The sequence below is a fragment of the Branchiostoma belcheri genome, unplaced genomic scaffold (genome assembly GCF_001625305.1).
Source record: "Branchiostoma belcheri isolate BF01 breed outbred unplaced genomic scaffold, Haploidv18h27 scaffold82, whole genome shotgun sequence".
Classification (NCBI taxonomy): domain Eukaryota; kingdom Metazoa; phylum Chordata; class Leptocardii; order Amphioxiformes; family Branchiostomatidae; genus Branchiostoma; species Branchiostoma belcheri.
This window is the reverse complement of record NW_017804487.1, coordinates 823774-846033: the sequence shown is the minus strand read 5'-3', so window position 1 is coordinate 846033 and position 22260 is coordinate 823774. Positions and strand designations below refer to the sequence as shown.

General features: G+C 41.2%; 1 protein-coding gene across 1 annotated transcript in view; it reads right to left on the bottom strand.

Annotated features, from left to right (window-relative positions):
* Positions 1 to 936: 936 nt before the first annotated feature.
* Positions 937 to 22260, bottom strand: part of LOC109486642 (atrial natriuretic peptide receptor 2-like) — a 24431-nt gene continuing 3107 nt past the window's right edge. Inside the window, exons 5-16 of the mRNA XM_019790498.1 lie at positions 21778 to 21849; positions 20331 to 20496; positions 19677 to 19832; positions 18377 to 18557; positions 17010 to 17150; positions 13170 to 13293; positions 12131 to 12199; positions 11263 to 11379; positions 6612 to 6771; positions 4898 to 4989; positions 4247 to 4270; positions 937 to 1071 (exon numbers count right to left, since the gene is read on the bottom strand). Of these exons, the coding sequence (XP_019646057.1) occupies positions 1006 to 1071; positions 4247 to 4270; positions 4898 to 4989; positions 6612 to 6771; positions 11263 to 11379; positions 12131 to 12199; positions 13170 to 13293; positions 17010 to 17150; positions 18377 to 18557; positions 19677 to 19832; positions 20331 to 20496; positions 21778 to 21849 (1368 nt within the window). The 3' untranslated portion in view covers positions 937 to 1005. The remainder of the gene's footprint in view (positions 1072 to 4246; positions 4271 to 4897; positions 4990 to 6611; positions 6772 to 11262; positions 11380 to 12130; positions 12200 to 13169; positions 13294 to 17009; positions 17151 to 18376; positions 18558 to 19676; positions 19833 to 20330; positions 20497 to 21777; positions 21850 to 22260) is intronic.

Genomic DNA, 22260 nt, shown 5'->3' with positions numbered 1-22260 from the left:
ACATGTACAGAAACATCAAAACCCTATGGATAGCGTATAAATTCACAATTGGTATACAGTGTTACTAAGTTTCTTCATTATTTCATAACATTCTGAACATATATATACGTAGTAATTTTTAAGACAATATGCTACGTAGCGTCAACAGTCTAATAGTAATCTTGTGTTTGAACATCATAAACATGAGAACGAGAAAACTCTATGAATAGGTGCCATCCTTATTATTATCGAGTTTCATCATTTGATAACATTCTGAACATACGTAGTTTTCTTCAACATATCACATCATATCAACATCAACATCAACATCAGCATCAACATGACAGTCTAAAGTCAGAGGAAACAATATTTGATTCATGGAATATATTTTGCACAGGAACAGCAAAACTCTATGAATATATAGCTTCTATCTTTTATTTTCGGGTTTCATCATCTGATAACCTTCTAAATATACGGCTTGTTTCTGCATACGACAACCCAGGAATATCAATAACAAGTTTTGCAGGGCATATCTGATTAGGCCACAGCAAGTAATTTTTATGGATGACATCAGCGCGCGGATTAATTGTCACCTGATTTTGGAAGAAAAAACAAGAAATGTTGTTGCCCTCTGATAGTGGTCAACATGCCGAAAATGGGCAAAGATGTCTGTTGCCATGCCGGAAGGTGGATGACAGATAACTATGAAGAGATGAGACAAGAAAATGCTATGATTTGATGTTTTGTTTCATACTTTGATGCAGTGATATGTGATACTGGCTGTGCATATGCGATGTTCCCACTGAATCAAAACCATTTGTACAATGATTGAGTCAAAATTCTAAAATGTAGGAACCTTATTTTTTGGGTCCGTCTTGTTTCTTTCTTTCGCCCGCTCGCCTTAGATTTGGAGTCTGCGGAGGATGTCATCCATAAAATTTACTTGCTGTGGCCTGATCTCAAATGATGAGAGCTCGCAATGTCTAAGCGTTGAGAGTTACTGCTTCATGAACATCACTGTTCCTGTTACTGTGGTAGAGTCTCCATCCCGTCCTTTCCGGTTAGCCAGTACGTCATTTCCGCCCGTCCTTTCTGCAAAACAAATATGGCATCAAGAACCGTACAGATACAATGTCTTCAATATCCTGGCAGATCGTTTGGTACCCAGGACAGTATCCAAGAGGCAAAACAGTATCTAGCAGTTCATGGCAGTATCCCATGGGTACTGAAACAGTATCCACAGTATCCGACGGGATACTTCATACTGTCGTGCCTGTTGCATATTGTCTTGCCAATTGGATACGGTTTTGCCTATTGCCTACTGTATTGTCCATTACATACTGTCTTGCCTATTGGCTTTTGCATTGGCGATAGCTTTTGGATATTCATATTGGTTTTTCATAACGTCTTGTCTTTTGGATACTGTAATACCAGATTGCCCTTTGTCTAACCTAATGTATAATGGCTTGCGTATTGCATACCGTCTTTCGTATTGCATACTGCATTGCCTATTAAATGATCTATTCTCCATTGAACAATATAAATGTCTTGACTATTGGACATTATACATTGATGTAAAAGTATCAGAGGGTATGGTTATATCGTTTTAAAACTGATCATCTCAAAACAATATGAGACGAAGAACAAATCATCAGTTGCTAGGTCTTTTCTTTTTAATCTTTGCACTATAAACCTTTTGGGGACAAATTATCTAGTAAATTTGTAATTCAGACCTGCAAAAAGCTGCTGAGATATGGATTATTTCATGTACACTACATCATATCTTATATTAGAAAGTCGACAGAATAGGGAACAGCAATACCGGCCTCCAGTAGGCTTATGAATAAGCCTGCGCGATTCAAGTCAAAGACACAAAAACATGAATGAATCTTAGAATAGAACCCTCATGGTTTACATAACGTCTATAGATATTTATTTGCTTGTGTCTTTAGCCATTTAGCCATTGCGGCAGCTTTTCTTAGTGATCACGATGGGATGACCATCAAGGGATCATTTAAAAAAAGTGAATCCCTACCGACTAAATTTTTCAGGACCGTAATAGGAAAAACAACATTAACCTTTCTAGGTCCTATTTATGTAATGGCAACTACATCCGACTCCTTTATTCCAAAGAATCTATTGAAAGCCATTAATACACAACTTTATGTTGCCGACCGCAGCACGAATCCATTTTTTTCATATCCGGCACTCAACGTTTATATAAGTGCCGAACAAAAAGATCCCGCCATTATTCCCATCTGGTTGATTAGCAGGCTGCACCTTAAAGGCTGTCATCTTGTGGTTGTCCCAGATTAAAGGGTCACCAAAAAAGATGAGCCCACTAATTGTCCCATGGCACTACCTGATACAGTAAAAGCTTCAAAGTGTGCTTCCTCTGGTGCGTGTAGAAAAGACAACAATTCAAACGATAATAATTTGTCTGCCGCAAACTCCCATATACCACAGTTTTCCATGATTTTGATGCTAGGTTCAACTATGATTTACACAAAAAAAGAAAACAATTGCATGAAGAAATACATTTGTCAATGATATTTCTTGCAATATTAGCAGGCTGAACCGTAAAAGCTGTTATTTTGTGGTTGTCCCAGATTAAAGGGTCACGAAAAAAGATTAGCCCACTAATAAGTCACATGGCTCTGCCTGATACAGTAAAATCTTCAAAGTGTGCTTTCTCTGGTGTATGTAGAAAAGACAAACATTCAAACGATAAAATAATTTGTTTGCCGCAAACTCCCATATACCACAGTTTCCCATGATTTTGATGCTAGGTTCAACTATGATTTACAAAAAGAAAAAAAAAGAAAACAATTGCATGAAGAAATACATTTGTCAATGCTATTTCTTGCAATGTTAGCAGGCTGAACCGTAAAGGCTGTTATTTTGTGGTTGTCGCAGAATAAAGAGTCACCAAAAAAGATTAGCGCACTAATTGTCCCATGGCTCTGCCTGATGCAGTAAAATCTTCAAAGTGTGACATCTTTATGGAGAATCGGCTTCCTCTGGTGTGTGTAGGAAATATACAAAATTCAAACGATGAACATAAGTTTGCCCACAAAGTCATACCACAATTGCAACAGTTCACCCTGATTCTTATGCTGAATTTGATTTACAAAAAAAAAAGATAAGAAAACAATTGCATTTTTCAAATGATCATATTTCTTGCAAATCCAAGGTTTGGAGGCCCTAACTCATATATTGAAAGAACATACACGTGTTTATACATCCATTTGTGTTATTTTGTTAAAAATAATTTTAATGATATTTCTTTCAAATCCAAGGTTTGGAGGCTCTAACTCATATATTGAAAGAACATTCACGTGTTTATACATTTAAATTATACATTTGTGTTATTTTGCTGAATTGTTTTGTGCCTTCATTCTCTTTCCACATGATCGAGAGAAGCGCAAAATCAGTTTCGAAGAATGTTTTCCCTTAAAACCTACATAGGCAAGTTCACAATCCCCGGTATGAAACAGTTAATATGCACATCCACATAGAGTCACCCGGACACTTTGTTTCACTTGACACTGTAAGGATTTTGGACACTGGACAAGACTATTTCCTGTGAAGGTGAAGGAGGCTATATACATCAGGGCCCATCATCCTTCACTGAACCGCGACGGGGGTCGACGTCGTCTACCACATACCTTTGGCCCAGTGTTGACGTCACACTTCAAAGAAGCCACGTGACAAGCGTCACTGGGTCAGTCTACTGAGGAAGACCAGAGTGACTGGTCGAAAGCTCTAGGTGAGAGAACTTTTTGTGTTGGATCTAAAGTTTTCACTCTAAACATGTAACTACCAACACAGATGAACTTTCATGATAATAAATAAACAATTACAGACCGTCTCTCAGCCACAACACTTGAATACCTTCAAAAGACAGTTGATAATACATTTACATAACAGGTTTAATGCGGTCTATGACACCGATGCTGCATGTAGCTGGATATCTTTTTGCAGATGTACGACCTGTATGGCCACAAGGCCGCGATAACTGCCCTATAGTTGTCACTTTATTGTCATATATCTTAATATGTTAAAGTATGTTGTCAGTTAAATTGCCTATTTTTGTATCATTACTGTTTTATTATGTATTTTGTATGTGGAGAGATAACTGGCAGAGGTGCAAATATGCACCTGTTTTGTCTCTCCTCCATACTACTTGCTGTTGCATTGGAAAGTCTAATAAATAAATAAATAAATTAGATACTAGGCTGTGCGTGTCTGGGCCTTTCATACTCACGTTGTGTTCGCTCATACCGGGGCCCTGGATTGAAAGGTGGGAGAGGAACATGTCTATATCAAAGGTGGGTGTACATGGGACAATAAACACATCGCCATGTACGCTAAGTTGGGCTCCCTCGCAATCTTGTAATTTTTATAAGCTGTTGTAAAACTATGTTTTTTTTTTATATTCCAGCATCTAATCACAAGAGGTGGTGACGGCACACACAAGTTTTTTTCAACTTATATTAATGCCGTCACCAACACAGGGGACATACAATACTCATTTTCACCTGAGCGAAGCGAGGAAAGTCGTGTAAAGTGCCTTTCCCAAGGGCGCAAGATTGGTGGCATGTCAAGACTCGAACCCGGGACCTCTTGATTCCGAGTCGCGCACTCTGCCGCTACGCCATACGACACCACTAATACTATGTTACTTGCCAATGTTCCAAGTAAATCAAAATACTCATATGAGAACAGATGTCATTTTTTGTAGTACCCTAAGATATTCAATTAATTTATTTGCAAAATAAAATTATTGGAAATTAACGTAATTATTCTTTAAAAGCCATCCTTGACTCGAAGTTAAGGAAATGGGTATCTTTATGATAAGTATTCCTTATGATAAATATTCCTTATGATATTGATGATGTATTATGTAATTGTTTACCGTGAGCTCCACCTTTCCTCTGGGTTCAATGTGGTAGCCTATCATGTTCATCAGGGCTGCTCTGGTTGTGCTGCTGATGTGAACACGATTTGCTGAAAAATATCATACTATACGTTATACCAATATACACACACATCCACGTACTAGTAACTGTTTATGGTTCGTCATGTACCCCATTAGACCATGTTGATTTGATTATATGGATGACATCTGCACGTGCATGAATTCTTGTCCGTTTCCAAATAAAAAATACTGTAAACCGTACAAAACAGTAACTGTTGCGAAATGAGCAAATACATACCGTAGGTTTAAAAAATATTGGAAAACGATACCAATGTCGTAGAATGCCAAAATCAAATGAAAAAGACGAAAATGTAAAGAAATGAATTTGAAGACTAGAATATTCGCCAAACCATACTCTGTGTCATTTGTTCAACCTTCAAAAGCACGTAGATTTCATATTGAAAGCAATTTTTTTTCTGGCGAAACTTTTTTTATTCGCACGCTCGCATCAGTTTTTGGGATCCCAGAGGATGCCACCAATATAATCAAATCAACATGGCCTTACCGCAACTCATCAAATGCATAGTGCATTAAAATATACTCTACTTTTAAGCTTTAAGTTAATTTTTTACATCACACATCAAGTCAAAGACACCACAACGTAGTGTAAACAAGTACACCACATTTTGGTCACTAAACAAAATGCTAACCACAAAAAAAATCATGACCATTGCATGTCCCTAACACGAGATATCAAAACCAACGCAGTAGGTCTGTTGCAATTTAAAGTTAGAAAAGCCGTCAGGGTGTCCAAAATCATCAGTTATTCCACAGGTCTTCGATATCTACTCATCTATCAAATTTTATAACAATTCTTCCAAATATTTTTTTTTACTTATCCCGCTAAACCATATTTTGTCTTGTCTTGTAAAATTTTTTTTTTTCATTGTAAAAGTGGCTGCAAGAATATAAGCCGTGCCTAACGTTCGCAGTCACTTTGTGTCTTTATTGTTTCTCTGAATAAAAATCAAAGCATATGTGCATACAAAGTATTACATACAGATAAAGTATTACATACATACAAAGAAGCTCCAAGTTAATAGTTGTGGTGTGTTTTACAATGAAGTTCCTGGTATTCAGAGATGTTGTATACTTAAGAAGATCTTTCGGTGTCCACAAAAGGCAGTATCATATTCGCCGGGCAGTATCCATTAGCCAGACTGTATCCATTGGCCACCCGAGTGGCTAATGGACACTAGTCCTCTGGTTAAGGCCATTTTAATTTGATTATATGGATGACATCCGCGCGCGCATGAATTTTGGGCCGTTTCCAAAAAAAATGTTTTCAACCATACTGTAAATCTTACAAAACAGTTGCAAAATGAGCAAGTTGTAAGTTGCAAAAAGAATATTTAAATACGATACCAATGTCGTAGAATGCCTAAATCAAATGAAAAAGGGCGAAAATGTAAAGAAATAAATTTGAAGAGTAGATTATTCGCCAAACCATACTGTGTCAATTGTTCAACCTTTATGACCACGTAGATTTCATAATGAAAGCAATTTTGTTTCTTTGCAAAACCATTTTTTATTCGCAAGCGTGCATCAGTTTTGGGTTCCCAGAGGATGTCATCCATATAATCAAATTAACATGGCCCAATGGATACTGCCTGGCCACCGTATGATCTGGTTGGAGATTAAGATGTTGTACCTGCTCCACGTGACTCCATCATGTTAGCTGTGGTTACGGTGTCCCCGAACAGGCAGTACCGCGGCATGGTTGTCCCCACCACCCCGGCGGCGACCGGCCCCGTGTGCACACCGACCCGCAGCAGCAGCGGAGTGCCCGGCATGTGCTTGATGACGAACTTCTACACGAAACAAGCAGTCGGAAATTCCAGACTTTTTACACATCCATGTAAGAAGATACGCCAAAAACAGTTACTCATCAAGCAACTGGATAAGATTATGGTTTTGGAAACGGACACGTGGAACGGAACGATCAGACGTTTCAATAGCATCCACTACCTAAACAACAGGGGCTACTTGACTTATTTGCATCATCATTGTAGTCCGGTTGCCAAACCCCCGATTTTTGAAGAACCTTGCAATGCGGTCCATACAAAGTTTTTTTGTTGTTTCTATATCTCTGAGGTGTGCTCTTTCAGAATCTGAATGATGCCACTCTGTCATCCTTGGGCAATTCGCACAATATGCAAATTAAGGTGGCCATTACTGAAAATCCAGTTTTCGTCAATATCTCAGTAACTACTCATGGTATCAGAATAATTTTGGTGTCTATCCCCATCTTTTGAGGTATTAACGAATTAAATCAAGCCATTTCAGTAAAGATAGAACCATTATTTTTGTCTAAATATGCAAATTTGGGTGGCAATATGCAAATTAGGGCGGCCATTACTGAAAATCTGTTTTTCGTCAATATCTCAGTAACTACTCATGGTATCAGAATAATTTTGGTGTCTATCCCCATGTTTTAGGGATAACGAATTAAATTAAGCCATTTCAGTAAAGATAGAACCATTATTTTTTGCTACATATGCAAATTTGGGCCTTGTCTGTTATTGACGCACCTGGCTGCCAGCAAGGAGGGGTCCTAATTCCGACCCATGTTCCATGCAAACGCACATGCCTTGGTATAGTTTATCTGACCCAAAACCTGTTCAATATTGAAAGACAAGTTTACCTAAGTCTAGATGGCAGGCGTCTTCTAGCATGAAACGCCGCTTGCGTATGATTGTAGACACTGGCTGTTGGTTAGCTCTGGCTCATATATCTGTGTTGGGTATGAAGTCCTGTCGTCTGATGCTTAAGATCTTCCTCACGCATTCACTATCAGAAGCATGCAGTGATTCCAGTCTCTTTTCTCTTTTCTTGGCTGATTTCCACATAGTAGGTTTCAAAGTCAAGCTGGTTGAAGGCTGCTGAGGCCTTTCCAAGTCTACAGTCTAGCTCATGGTCCATCTGTCCTTTGTTCTTGGTGGAGCTCCCAAGGTAGGTGAAGTTCTCCGCCACTTTCAATTTGTTCTCGTCAATGGTCACACTTCTAAGAGGAGCGTGTGTCCCTATCAGCATGTTAATTGCTTTTGGCCCTGATGCTGAACCCACTGCTGTCTGCAGACGGACTATGTTGGTCACTAGGGGTTGGAGATCTCTGGCGTTTTCCGCTATGTCGTCTGCAAAGTCAAGGTCGGCAAACTTTGTCTCTGGAACCCACTTTACCCCCGGCCCTTTTCTCCTGTTGCTTCCCAAGTACCCAGTCGATAGCCACGGGAAAGAGGATCTGTGACAGGACACAATCTTGGAGGATCCGTCTTCAAACCACCAGCTGTATCTAGATTCCTTCAACCGTCCGTACACAACACTTCGAGTTTCAGTATATCTGTTTAACTGCATACATAAGTTTACTTGGCAGTCCATAACTGTACACGATAAAGAGGGACTTTAGATGCTATCAAACGCCTTGCAGAAATAAATGAATCTGATAGCTAAAGGGGTTTGCAGTTCAGCACATTTCCTCCACCGCAGGGTGAAGATCTGCTCAGCACAGGATCTCTTTGAGCGAAAGCTAGCTTGTTGCTCGCAGCTCCCAGAAGACCTTGCCTACTGCATCTCTCATGCGGTTCAGGAGGCATTTGGCATACACCTTCACTTGTATAAAAAAGAATTGTCACTCCCCTTAAGTTATCACATTCATTCGGGTTTCCCTTCTTTGGAATACACACTTTAAGCCTAATGGTATGTCACAATTCAAGAAAGGGGCCCGCTCGTCTCGTTTTTGGCCTGTGTTTTGGCACTACCGAATTCGGAACGGGACCTGGAAGGCAATGGGCGGGGTTCCCGACGGCTGCCGGCCTATTTTTTGGTCCCGCGACGTCGCCAAATAGATTTGACTCAACTTAAAGTCACTTCAGGCCCCGGCGGGCAACGTACGCCGAAGCGACCCCGTAACCTCACCGGACCAAACCGTAACCTAGCCGCCGGGTCATGCACAGGCACCTGTCCAAGATTATGAAGTCACGTGTGTTGTTCTGTGCTTGAATTGTTCAGAAGAGGGTAGTTATAGACAATATAGAGGGTAATGTGCTGTTCTCGACATAGTTACATCATCAGTCAGTCATAGTGACCATACACGGGTCTGCGCATCAACCAGCAGGGCCGAACCCACCATTCCAGCCACAGGCGTACCAGCCGTGGGACCTGCCAGGATCCGCCCCTTCGACCCCGCCAGGGACCCTGCAGCTACCCGGCCGGAATGCAAGAGCTAGTCGGCACCCTATTGCATCCCGCACAGGTCTGACAGAAGACTGACTGGGCACCGGACGGGTCCCCAACAGAAACCGGTCGTCAAGGGGACCAAAATTTTGTGAATTTTACATAGAAGCCGCCTCAGCGCCCCGACAGGGAGCCGTAAAGGAAAATTCAATTGTGACCCTGACAGCCGGCGTACGCTCGGCTTCATGACGCTGGCCGGCGTCTACACCGAGAACATGCCGAGCAGGACCCGTTTCACATGTGACTCCAGCTGAACTACTGATCCGTTATTCCAGTCCTCCAGCACTTCCCTGTGATCGCCGTTGAATGCCAGCTTTATTCCAGGGAAGGCGTACTAGGGAAGACGGCTATGGTTCAGCGTTTGCGATGTACGGCGATCAGAAAAGCATCCATCTCACAACACAGTCACCCTCGGCTTTCAGCATCTCTGAAGTGATGCCATTCATGCCTGGTGACTGACTTCAGCTTCAGAGATGTCCTCGATCTCAACAGGTAATGGGTGTAGGTGTTCATCAAAGACTAATGCTACTGAGGTATGGCTTGAGCGGTTTAAGACTTTTTGAAAAGTATTCTGCCCACCTGACAAGCTTGTCCTCCCCCTAAGACAGTGGTAGGGTCCCATCCTCCGCCTTAATTAGGACTGTGCACTTTTGAGCGGCCGCCGGTCATCTTCCTGGAGATCTGTTAAGCTTTTGTCCCAATTGTAAAAAAAAAGTCCCTGGCGGGTAGTTCCCGGGCTGTTTTTGACACTTTCAGCCGTGGGACACCCCGCGGCTACCGGGCTATTTTTCTTTGGCCTGTCCGGGACTCAAGAAGAATTCAACTTAAATTCTACGCGGGCCACGCTGACATAAAATTCAGGACGTCAAGTTAGCGCTTTATTCTGCCTGTACACAGACGCTGGTAAGGCACAGGTGTGAGCTTATGAAGGGTCTAATATTTTTTTGAACAGATTGTATCATTTATTAACATTCCTATCAGTGTTCAGAGGTACAGGCGCCCATGCTATATACTGGTTAGTTTTTGCATAATTTGCATTAAATTTTGGTGTGATCAATACTGGGATGGTTTATTCTAAATATCTAGCCTTCAAAACATGTGTATAGTACAAATGTATGTGTATTGTATCAAAAGTATTGTTGATACCATGAGATTTATTGAGATATTGACGAAAAACAGATTTTCAGTAATGGCGGCCTAAATTTTCAAATTAAGCACAAAAATATCTATTTGATCTCCACTGAAATGGCCTATCCTCAATAGTTATTCCAAAAAACATGGGGAAAGACACCAAAGATATTATAATATCATATGTAGTTACTGAGATATTGACGGAAAACAGATTTTCAGTAATGGCCACCTTGATTTGCCTATTGTGCGGCTTTAATTTGCATATTCAGCACAAAAAAACTGGTTTGATCTTTACTGAAATGGCTTAATTCCATTCGTTATCCCTCAAAACATGGGGATAGACACCAAAATTATTCTGATACCATGAGTAGTTACTGAGATATTGACGAAAAACAGATTTTCAGTAATGGCCGCCCTAATTTGCATATTGCGCGGCCCAAATTTGCATATTAAGCCAAAAATAATGGTTCTATCTTTACTGAAATGGCTTAATTTAATTCGTTATCCCTCAAAAGATGGGGATAGACACCAAAATTATTCTGATACCATGAGTAGTTACTGAGATATTGACGAAAACTGGATTTTCAGTAATGGCCACCTTAATTTGCATATTGTGCGAATTGCCCAAGGATGACAGAGTGGCATCATTCAGATTCTGAAAGAGCACACCTCAGAGATATAGAAACAACAAAAAAACTTTGTATGGACCGCATTGCACGCTTATCGGTCTCTGCCACCAGACTATTGTCTTTAATATATCAAGACATAAACATATGCTAATATCAATACAGATAATGAGGAATATATGGATCCATGCACGCTTTTAAACAGAAATACTAAAGCCACAAACAGACACTCCCGAAAACATAACCTTCTTGGCAAACGTAGAAGGGCCGATGGTTTACGTGAATGGTTAGCATATTTGAGACATAGCATACCTGACTCATGGCCAGTTGTATATGGAGAGCCATGTTACAGATTTCGGCAGCATGGCGGTCGCCGTTCCGTTTGGGAAGTCCAGACGCTACCATGTAGGCATCGCCGATGGTCTCAACCTGAGAATGGAAATGTAATGCAAAATTACATTCTGTTTTAGCTATATTTCTATTCTGGCAGGAATGGCACCACTCCTGACGCGTTGCAAAAAAATGCAACCCATATACGTTTTACCGTTGCAATGAGGACACATTTTGATAGAGGGCGTTTCAGCACCATAGACGGATAGGATGCTATTGATTTCCAACGCCCATTAGGTTTACTCACAGTTCTTTAGCGAAGAGGTTATACAACCAATTGTATGGCAATAGAAATTAATCTTAGCAGTATAAATAGAGACAATGAAGAGAGAAACTCACCTACTCACTCACTCACTCACTCACTCACTCACTCACTCACTCACTCACTCACAATTATAATTGAGAGAAAAACGGAAATGAAAAATCTGGCTAATTAGATGATCATAGAGAGCGTGCAACTGCCATGACAGCTGACGAGAACGATTAATGGCCCTGTTCAGACGAAAGCGCTGGAACCGCGATTCGGGTAAATCGCATGCCTCGCATCTGTTCCACGTGCCACACATTCCTTCGGAATCGTGCCCGAGCACGATTCGGCTAAACTACAATCATTGCTGTTTGATGAAAAGACGTACCTCGGCCGAATGCCGACGTGGTCCCATCATTGCTGCTCATTTTAGCGCTTCCGTTTGAACAGGGTCAATGTCTTAAAGTCCTATGTACTACAACATGTAAAAGAAGATTAAACGCTTATCCTCGAGCAGTGGTGTAGTCAGTAAGTTCGGCATACCTTGTAAACGTCATGCTGGCTGAGAATACCGTCCAACAGGGAGTACAGATCATTCAGAAGGTCGATTGTCTGTCAGGCAAGGAGAAGAATCAAATAGTGATATTTCATTGGTCTGAACCCTATCTAGACCGGGGGGGGGCTAAAAGTGCCCGCGCCAAATTTGATGTCACGTAGTGCTCGAACGGCCAAACTTGGAGACTTAGAATATTGTTGGCAACAATTATTGTTGGCCCAATAAAATCACATTAATGACGTCATAATGACGTCATATTACGTCATAACGACATAAATTATAAATTTTTATTAGTGCACCATCCTCTGAAAATTTGGTGGTCATACGACATACCGTTCTTGAGTTCTGGGGGGGGGGGTCAAATGAGCCCCCGGTCCCACCAAGCCCAAAAAAGCCCGGTCTAGATAGGGTTAAATTAGAGCGATACGAGCGTTTTATCGTTCATACCATACATTTGTAAGATGGTGGCACTATTGGTAATCTTTTGTAGTAAAATTACTTAGAAAACGAGCGACTAAATGCAAGGACGTATAGTCAAGACTTTATTTTTTATGTTCTATGTGGATAACACCCACTGGGCACCCCCAAAACTGATATGCAAGTGTGAGCAACAAAGTGGAAATCTTATTCTGTAAGTGACCAGGAAAGTTGAACAAATGACAAAACACAGAAAGCATGGTATATCAAAGGATAAATCATTAATTCTTGTCCTTTCACATCTTCTTTGACTTTGGAAGACTCTGTGTTGAAAACATGTGGTAATTCGAGTCATGCTTCCCTTTCTCTAGCATCTTCAATTTTTTTTTTCGAGCTCGACCTCTCATCCTTTAACTGTACCCAGAAACAGTAGGGTCGCAAACTTTTTTTGGAAACGGGTGAAAGAATTGTGGCGCGCAAGGATGTCATCCATGTCATCGAGTCAGAGGGGCCTAAGATACATGTATCCTAGTGATTCAAAAGGCAAGCGTGTGATGAGTCTTGATGTGTACATAGAATATGTATCAATGCCACTGTGATTGTTGTTACCTCAAATGGTGTGCTTGCAGCCGAAATCTTGGTGAAGCCAACGATGTCGGAGAAGAATATCGTTGCCTGTTCAAAGAACTCTGGCGCAACCTGCTGTCCAAGTTTCAGCTTTTCAGCCACGGGACTGGACATGGACACATCGAACATTGTACAACAAGTCGGTCATCCTCAACAGGGCTGAAGCATAATGCCTTCTTGAGTAGCTCAATGTGGCGTCGCTACGTATTTAGGTGGGATAATGTAAAACACCGTGTGGCTAATACGAGATGGGGGCTAGCCAAGCCTTCATCTGGGTGATTTGTAGTGAATCACCAACTTCAAAATTGTTTGTTTGTTTGTTTATTTAACCAGAGAACATATCACCCTGGAGGGCGGTTTTCAATGCACCCTGGGGGGGGGGGGGGCAATCCCCAAACACAATATGATAACTAGAAAGGCCAATATTTGCTTTGGAGCAAATACAGCGATGGGTTCACCACATTTTACGACATGGCAGGGAAAGAATGGGAAACACAAGGGAAAACAATGATTTACATTGATATAACTATAATATGAAGTAAAATACAACTAAAACAACAGTTGGATAGCTATTCCCTACTTTATTGGTTAGGATTTTTAATTGCATAATGCAAACTGTTGATTTTCAAAATAAAAAAAAAAACGTCCATGCCCGGCATTCCAATGCTGGAGCAGGAAAGCTTGAAATACCTACCAAAACACTTGAATACAGACATACTGTCAGTATGGAAATGCTTCTGTGCAGGTGTTAATCAAGTTAAATCCCAACAGCCAATCAGCAAGAAGTATAGAGGAAAGCTGCATGCCTATTGGTTGATGCCCTGCATTCCATTCTGATGACTCATGCCCAAATGTGGTAAACAAGGCAGACTAACACAGTAATACATTTGCTATAACACAGCCAAAAAACTCAAATAAAACCATTCTAAAAGCCTGTATCACAATAATTTAAAAAACGCCTAGGGGTATTTGCCCACTGTACCTCCATACCAAATTTCAGGACCTTAGGCCCTAAAATGAAGAAGCTGAATCCATTTAAAGATATGGCAGGAGGAGGAGGAGGAGGAGGAGAAGGAGAAGAAGAAACATCAGAAAAAGCAATATGGTTTCACCACACCACTTCGTGGTGTGGTGAACCCATAATAACAATATAACGTAATGTAATCGCTGAAGAAACTTATGTACAATCAAGGGGCAAGTTAAAATGCAGTACATGTATTTGGACCATCGTACACCGGGGCATGTCCCTCCGTTCTTTTTTTCGAAAGGAGTAGGGAGTTCCTTAACGTTCGTGGGGTGTAGCTCTCCCTGGACACTGGACCCCCATTCAATGTCCTATCCGAGGGACGGCCCTAGCCAAAGCCAAGTAGTACTCATTTTTACCATGTGTAAAGTGCCTTTCTCAAGGGCACAAGATCGGTGACATGTGTGACCTGAGGCCATACACCCAACCATTATGCCACACAATAATAGCATGTTATACTAAGAACATTACGACTTATTTTCCAATCTTCTTTGTGAAGCATCAAAACCCTGATGAAATCTAGGCTTCAGCTAATGGGTATGATTCAAGCAGGTATTTTCAGATCCTCTTTAGATCTCTATTACTAAACATTTCCTCCCCAACTCCTTTGCTAAAAATGAAAACAGAAAGCTTTCAGTATAATCCTTTTTGACATTGAGAAACATTTTAACATTATTCCTTCAGCACAGAGGTAAGTGCTACTTTACAGAGATGGGTATGAAGGTAATAAATATAGTAACATAATTACGTCAATAAACTTTTTAAAACCTGACATTACATGTAATCTCCAAGCAGATCTTTCGGTGGCAACACAGTATCCATTAACCAGAGGAGTGTCCATTAGCCACCGAAGTTGGGAAATGGATACTGGACGGCCAATGGATACAGTCTTTTGCCACCCAACCGAAAGATCTGCTTGGAGATTACATCACATGTACTTATTAAACGGAAGCCATGTATTTTTTTTTGCTATGTGGTGTTGAAGCTCCTGTCACACTTAGCCGAATACGGCCTCCCAAACACTACTGAACCCTAACTTTGGTTATGAGGATAAAGTCGGGAGCAATTCGGCTGTGTTTGGTGAAACACTTGGGTGTGAACGGGAGGTTTGGCTATGGTTGGCTGGTGGGTTGCTGCTGTTCAGAAGTAGGTCTGTAGTGTCCGGGGTCGAATTAGACTCAAATTTAACTCAAATGTGATTCTATTCGTATAGAAATGTAGTACTTCTTGTACTTTCTAAGGTCTTCTCATCTTGTCATGAGCAGCCTGCGTCAGAAATGTAGGCATAGTTTAAATCTGGTCAGACTTCTCCCAAACTTCATTCATCCTTGGTTGTTTGGTGGTCGGGAAAAGGTTCTGAATGTGTGATAGAGGCTTAACACGGAGTGTAATTCATCAAAACGCCAACTAGTGAACAGCGAAAAGTTTTTTTTCTCTAAAAAGTAAGAAAAAGAAGCACTTTACAGAACTATCCTCGCTTCACTCAGGTAAAAATGAGTACCTAGCTTCGGTTAGAGACGTCCCTCAGATAGGACGTAAAATGGAGGTCCCGTGTCTTGGGAGAACCACACCTCACGCACGTTAAAAGAACCCACCACACTTTTCGAAAAAAAAGTAAGGGCATGCAATGGCGCATACGATGGTACAGACTAACACTGATTCACTACATAGATGTTACAGACTAACACTGTCTGATTCACTCAGCATTCCTTTCTGATGAATCATTCATCAGTATACAGTAACAATATTTCACTATGTGGCAGTGAAGCCATTCACGAGTTTCCCCAGGATGCATTGCGAAAACAGGGGTCTAAACCTCATTTGCATAGGACAGGAAGACATCGGAATGATCCTGGTGACGTTAAACAGCTTGTTTTTCAGTGTGTTTTGAGGTGTTTTGGCATTTTATGCTCAACATTAATTAAATTACTATGGATTGAATCTGACAACAAATAGATAATTAATTTTATGGAATATGTGGTTTGTGTGGTGGTGGTAACGCTATACTGATGCTGTAACGTTACAAACCACATGTTCTATGAAAAAGACAAAAAAATTCATTCTCTATTTGTTGTCAGATTCGACTCATAGTAACTTAATTAATGTTGAGCATAAAATTCCCCAACACCTTAAAACACAGTGAAAAGCAAGCTGTGCAACGTCACCAGGATCATTCCGATGCCTTCCAGTCCTATGCAAATGAGGTTTAGACCCCTGTTTTCGCAATGCATCCTGGGGATTGGTAACTCGTGAATAAAAAGGGAGAAAGATTTGCATGCACCAATTTCACACTTCCCATAATGCCTAGTAACGGTCACGGATATGACGTAAGACCATCCCCCCTCCCCCTTCCTCGATGTAATATTTCCAACAAATTCTATCGACAAATTGGTCAACTATTGTTTTGAATTATTTATCTAGTATAAAGCACATGCCATGATTGCATTGTTGTTGGAATTAGAGAAAATGACGCACCTTCTATCGTTCCACCTTCTAACGAAGACTCTCCTACTCGCACGGTCGCATGCACTACCGAGTAGGAGAGTCTTCGGTAGAAGGTGGAACGATAGAAGGTGCGTCATTTTCTCCTCTCAAAAGGTACGTCATTTTCTCTAATTCCAACAAATGCAATCATGGCATGTGCTTTATACTAGATAAATAATTCAAAACAATAGTTGACCAGTTTGTCGATAGAATTTGTTGGAAATAGTACACCGAGGAAGGGGGAGGGGGGATTGTCTTACGTCATATCCGTGACCGTTACTAGGCATTATGGGAAGTGTGAAATCGGTCAATACCGGGGCAGCAGGGCGTCCAGTACCGCCTCCGCTCTCATCCTCTCCCCCATCAGCTGCTCGTTCCTCTCCTCTACCATCTTCTCCAGCTTGTTGGTGTACGTCTCCATCTTGTGTATGATGTCATCCATCAGGTTTGAGTTCCTGTTACAGTAGGGCGCAAGAACCAACAGGTACAACTGTCAGTCACCGCAACACAATGATAAAGAGTTAACTGTAGTATTGGTTCTATACTACACTCAGCAGTGCAGGTTCATACATACACCAATTTTGTATCCAAGGCTGGCTCTGCCATTCTATATCTGGCTCTATTTATATAGTACGTTTGCTCCAATTTAGGATATTTACTACCCTCAATTCTAAAAAGTTTGGCGAGCTTAAATAAAAACCCAGGTAACAGATATCAAACTATACAGATAACACTTTGGGTCATATATAAGACCTACAGATAATTTCAGTCACCACATTTTTTTTATTTTGGAGATGACCCAAAGACGATTTCTACTAACATCACACAACCAACTCATTATGTATGAGGCTATTCATTATATACTTTACGAAGACGTCAAACCTCATAAAAGCCAAGTTTTATTAGAATAAGTTGATCAGTTGCTGTATGTTCTCTTGCTTTACGTCATATTCTGCTTTACTTGACACTGCACAATCATGTAATTAGACTTTGAGCATGATTGTGCAAAAGAATTATGAATTATAAACCACCGTTACAACAAATTGATCTATGACTTTAAAATCAAATGTTGCCCTACATGTCAAGAACATCTGCATAAAACTAAAGGGGAGTGGACAATTGGTTGATTGGTTGGTTGGTTGATTGATTGAAACCTCAGCCATATATAAGGGGAGAGGGGGTGCTGATTTGCACTAGTTTCTTATTGGCCAAGTGTTCTGATCCTATGCGTTTCTCATGATCAAAACTTAGCCAATAAGAAAATTTTATACATAACGCCGCAGCAAGTAATTTTTATGGATGACATCATTAGCGCATTGATTCTTGCCTGATTAAAAAAAAAAAGAAGAAACGTTGTTGCCTCCTGAAAGTGGTCAACATGCCGAAGATGGGCAAAGATATCTGTTGCCATGCCGAAACGTTGATGGCAGATAAATATGAAGAGAGGAGACAAGACAGGACTATGATTTAATGTTTTGCCCTTTACTTTGATGTTATGTTCACTGAATTGCTAGCATGCTCTTTTGGTCCGCCTTGTTTGTTTTCGCCCTATCGAGTCTGCGGAGGATGTCATCCATAAAATCTACTTGCTGTAGCAGTACAAATCAGCGTTACCCAAATAGCAACCGTATCGGGGAGGCAAAATAAGGCTAAGCTATATCTCATGGCCCCCATGTCTTACGTTCCTGCCTTGAGTTCCGTGAAGAGCTGACTCCGTACAGTGGCGAAGTCTGGACGTCTAAGAGGATCCTCCGTCCAACATTCCTGCATGATGCGAAGGATCAGCGGATGGATCTTGTCCGACGTAGGAAGCATAGGACGGAAAGGTGGTCTCATGCCTCCTGAGATCTTCTCCAAAACCTCTGAGAAAGTCAATGGTTTATATATTTAGTTGTGGGCCTTTAAGGTACACTTTTCCAGACAAATTTTAACTCTACAACACTGCAGTGTGGCCTCTGGTACAACTATTATAGCAACAAAGTTTTTTTATTAATATCTTCAAAATGTTGACGAAAATGGCAAAATTGGGACATTCATGAAAACATAGCTTAATACTTGAAACCTTTATCACAAAGGCCACACTGCTATCTTCTAGTAAATTTTGTATGCTTCCCAAAGAGGTATTTTTTTTACTTTACCCAAAATGAGGGCTCACAGCTTAGGACAAAATATGATGTCAAAAATGTAAAAAAAGTTCCTTCACTAGACAAGAAATCTGAAGTGGCACAAGCTTGAAAACGTATTACTATATGAATGCAGTCCCTGTACAGTGGCTTGATCTGTATAATAGAAGAATTTGCTAATGCTTCGAAGAGGATCTATAACTGTTATTGGCAACAAAAAATGGACGTAAACAAATCTGAGAAGGCACAACGCCCGTCTTCATCAAGGGTATACATCTGACACGTGACAAGATAGTTTGTGGCATCCCCCGTCTTTTTCCTGGCTCAAAATAACCTCTCAAAACAGGCGTGGAATAGAGTTAACATTTTTTTCCTCAAGATAAAACTCGCCAACATTCAAGGTTTTAGTTGGTATCATTTAAAAATTGATACGTTGAAGAAAATGTTGTAAACTCCACGACTGTTTTGCGGGGTCATTTCGAGCGGGGATAAATCCAATATGTCTGCCGGGCGCTGCTGTGACGATGCATTATGGGATTGAAGGTCAGAGGTCAGCAAAGGATTGTGGGAAGTATGAACGTGGTGATTTAAAAAAAAATATTCCAACATGTAATCACTAGACGTGGTGACGGCACACTCAAGTTTTTCAACTTATATTAATGCCGCCACCAACACAGGAGACAAATACATGACAGGACAATACTCATTTTAACCTGAGCGAAGCGAGGAAAGTAGTAAAGTGCCTTTCCCAAGGGCATAAGATCGGTGGCATGTCAGGACTCGAACCCGGGACCTCTAGGTTCCGAGTCGCGCACTCTGCCGCTACGCCACACGACCCCACAACTGGTGGTGAATTACCTGAAGGATTGAGTCCAAACGATGAGTACGGCATGTCCCTGGTCAGGATCTCGTGCACGATGATGCCATAGCTGTAGACGTCCGACTTCGGCGCCGTCACGTAGCTCGCAATGGCTCTCGGGTTACGAAGAATTTCCGGTGCTGTCCACAACATCTCTGCAATAGAAACACCCAAAATGTTGATAAAAAGATTGCAAATTCGTTACTACAGCCCCATCTTTGAGTGCATCCAGAGCACTCACGTTATAAATTTGCAACCTAGCTGTACAGCTACATATATGGCGTAGACGGACTTACCCGGATAGTAGTTCAAAAATATGTGTTCCTGTTCAAAAAGATAATGAGGTATTATCTGTTAGTATGATAATAAATGACCAACTCACGTGGCTGTCAGAAACAGTATATAGGAGCTGTATTAATCCTTTGATTACTTGCTTTGCGACCATATGGTCGCAAACAGTTTGTGAAGCCAAAATGTACGTTATAGACTCAGATTTTGTCAAATCGTGTAGAAACATCCTTTGAACATTTTCCTAGGCACATGTGAGTTGGTCTGTTAGCAAGCACCTGTTCCCTTGCATCTGGGAATAAGAAGTTGTCTACTTTCTGAATCGACGTCACGGGACGGATGTTTAGACGTAGATGGATCCATACTCTTTGTTTCTTGTTCCTTGGTCTCTTCCAGGACGTCCGCACCGAACTTGAACTCCTTAAGACCGTAGTCTGTGATTTTCACCACCCAGCGTTGGTCCAGAACGCACTTTGTGGACTTCAGCTTCCCGTGGTACTTGATGATCGACTGATGAATGTACTCCATCCCCTGGGAATAAATGGTAAAGTTGTAGAACTCGAGGCATCAAATTAAAGGCATCAAATTCAGTTTTTAGGGCTTGGAAACCCGATTTTTTTAGGTCAATATTCTAGTGACTTATCTCCAAACTGAGTTAAAATCACACTATTCAAATGTATATTGACCCTCATGGAGCAAATGTACTCGAAATTCGGATGAAAAATGGTTCCTGGAAGGGCCCTTGGCTGATTTTTGGGGTACCTCCCCTTAAATAAAGGACTCATCTTGGGGCTTGTTTCTGCAGTTTTAAATACCCAGGGTATGAAATAAGGGTAAGAAAGATCGAAGGCATCCGTTGGCAGGACCATGTCACCAACGAGGCAGTACGCCACACAACAAACCAGGTCCCGATCAGCCAGAAGATCACCAAACACCAGCTAAACCTCCTGGGTCACATCCCCAGAGCCACACCCACCCAGGAAGTGATCAAACTGATCACCACAGCTCCAGATCCAACTTGGAGGCGCCCTAGAGGCCGTCCCAGGAGCAGATGGGAGGACCAGGTTTTCAACGTGCTGGACAGTTTAGGGGTCAGCAGAACTGACTGGAGAGTGCTGGCGGAAAACAGAACATCCTGGAGGGACATGGCTACAGCCGCTATGCATCTACTCTGATGCCTGCGGCTTGATTGATTGATTGATTGAGGGTATGAAATACTGATGTGCTAATGTAAATCAGTATGTGTCAATATCATAAAGATTGCCTTATTCAGAATATTTCCAGTTTTGCTGCTCTGAAATCGCATTGGATGCCTTTAAGACGAAACGCCAAATTCTCTTTCGATAGCTGCACATCAGACAGGCAGTACCTGATTTATAGAAGAAAGGAACACATCTGTGTCATGATTTTGTAGATGTATTAACGGTTTGCCTTGACATATATTGGACGCCACCTTTGTTCACGATCAGTTCTTGCACAAAAATAAACCAGAGACCCCATAGCTCCACAAACTTTAAATACAGTACCATAGATAGTATACTGCGCTATGCACCAAGTAGTGTCAGTGCACAGTAAACCAGTCAGAATTGCCCTGATGAAGATGACAGAAGGTCATCGAAACGTCGGCTTGAAAATTAAATGGTTGTGATAGAAAGAACTTTGCTATTCAGTACCATAGATGGTTAGAAGATCGTCCTATCCCATTAATTATACATGTACAGCTTTGTAGAACTATAGGCTTTTTAGGCGTTGATAAACAGTCAGGGAAAGAAATAAAGTTAAAAAGATTGGGACAAAAATGGGTAACGTTACCTTCGCAATGTCGATAATGAAAGAGATCTGGAACATGTCATCCACGTCTATATTGTCGTTGTCGAGAACATCCTTTGGGGAAAAAACAATGGTTAATCTTACTAGGATGCCTTTCACGGTGCAAGTTAAAAATGAAGTAATCTTAAGGTTAGTTTGTATGTGAAGCCCATGTCACACATAGCCGAATATGGCCGAACTCCTCCCAAACATTGTTAGGAATAGGTCGGGACCAAGGTTGGCTCTGGTGTTCGGCGTGGTCAGCTACTGTTCGCCTACCAGCCGAACATTTTAAAATGTGGACGGGAGTCGGGGCTATGGTTGGATGCTGTTCGGGAGCATGTCAACTGTGTTCGGGGGTCAAATTTGACACATATTTAGCTTAAATTCGAGGAATGAAAGTTAGGTGTGGCCTAAATCTGATCACACTTACTCCCGAACCAAGGCTGGCCGGTGTGTGTGTATATAATTTGTGTGTGTGTGTGT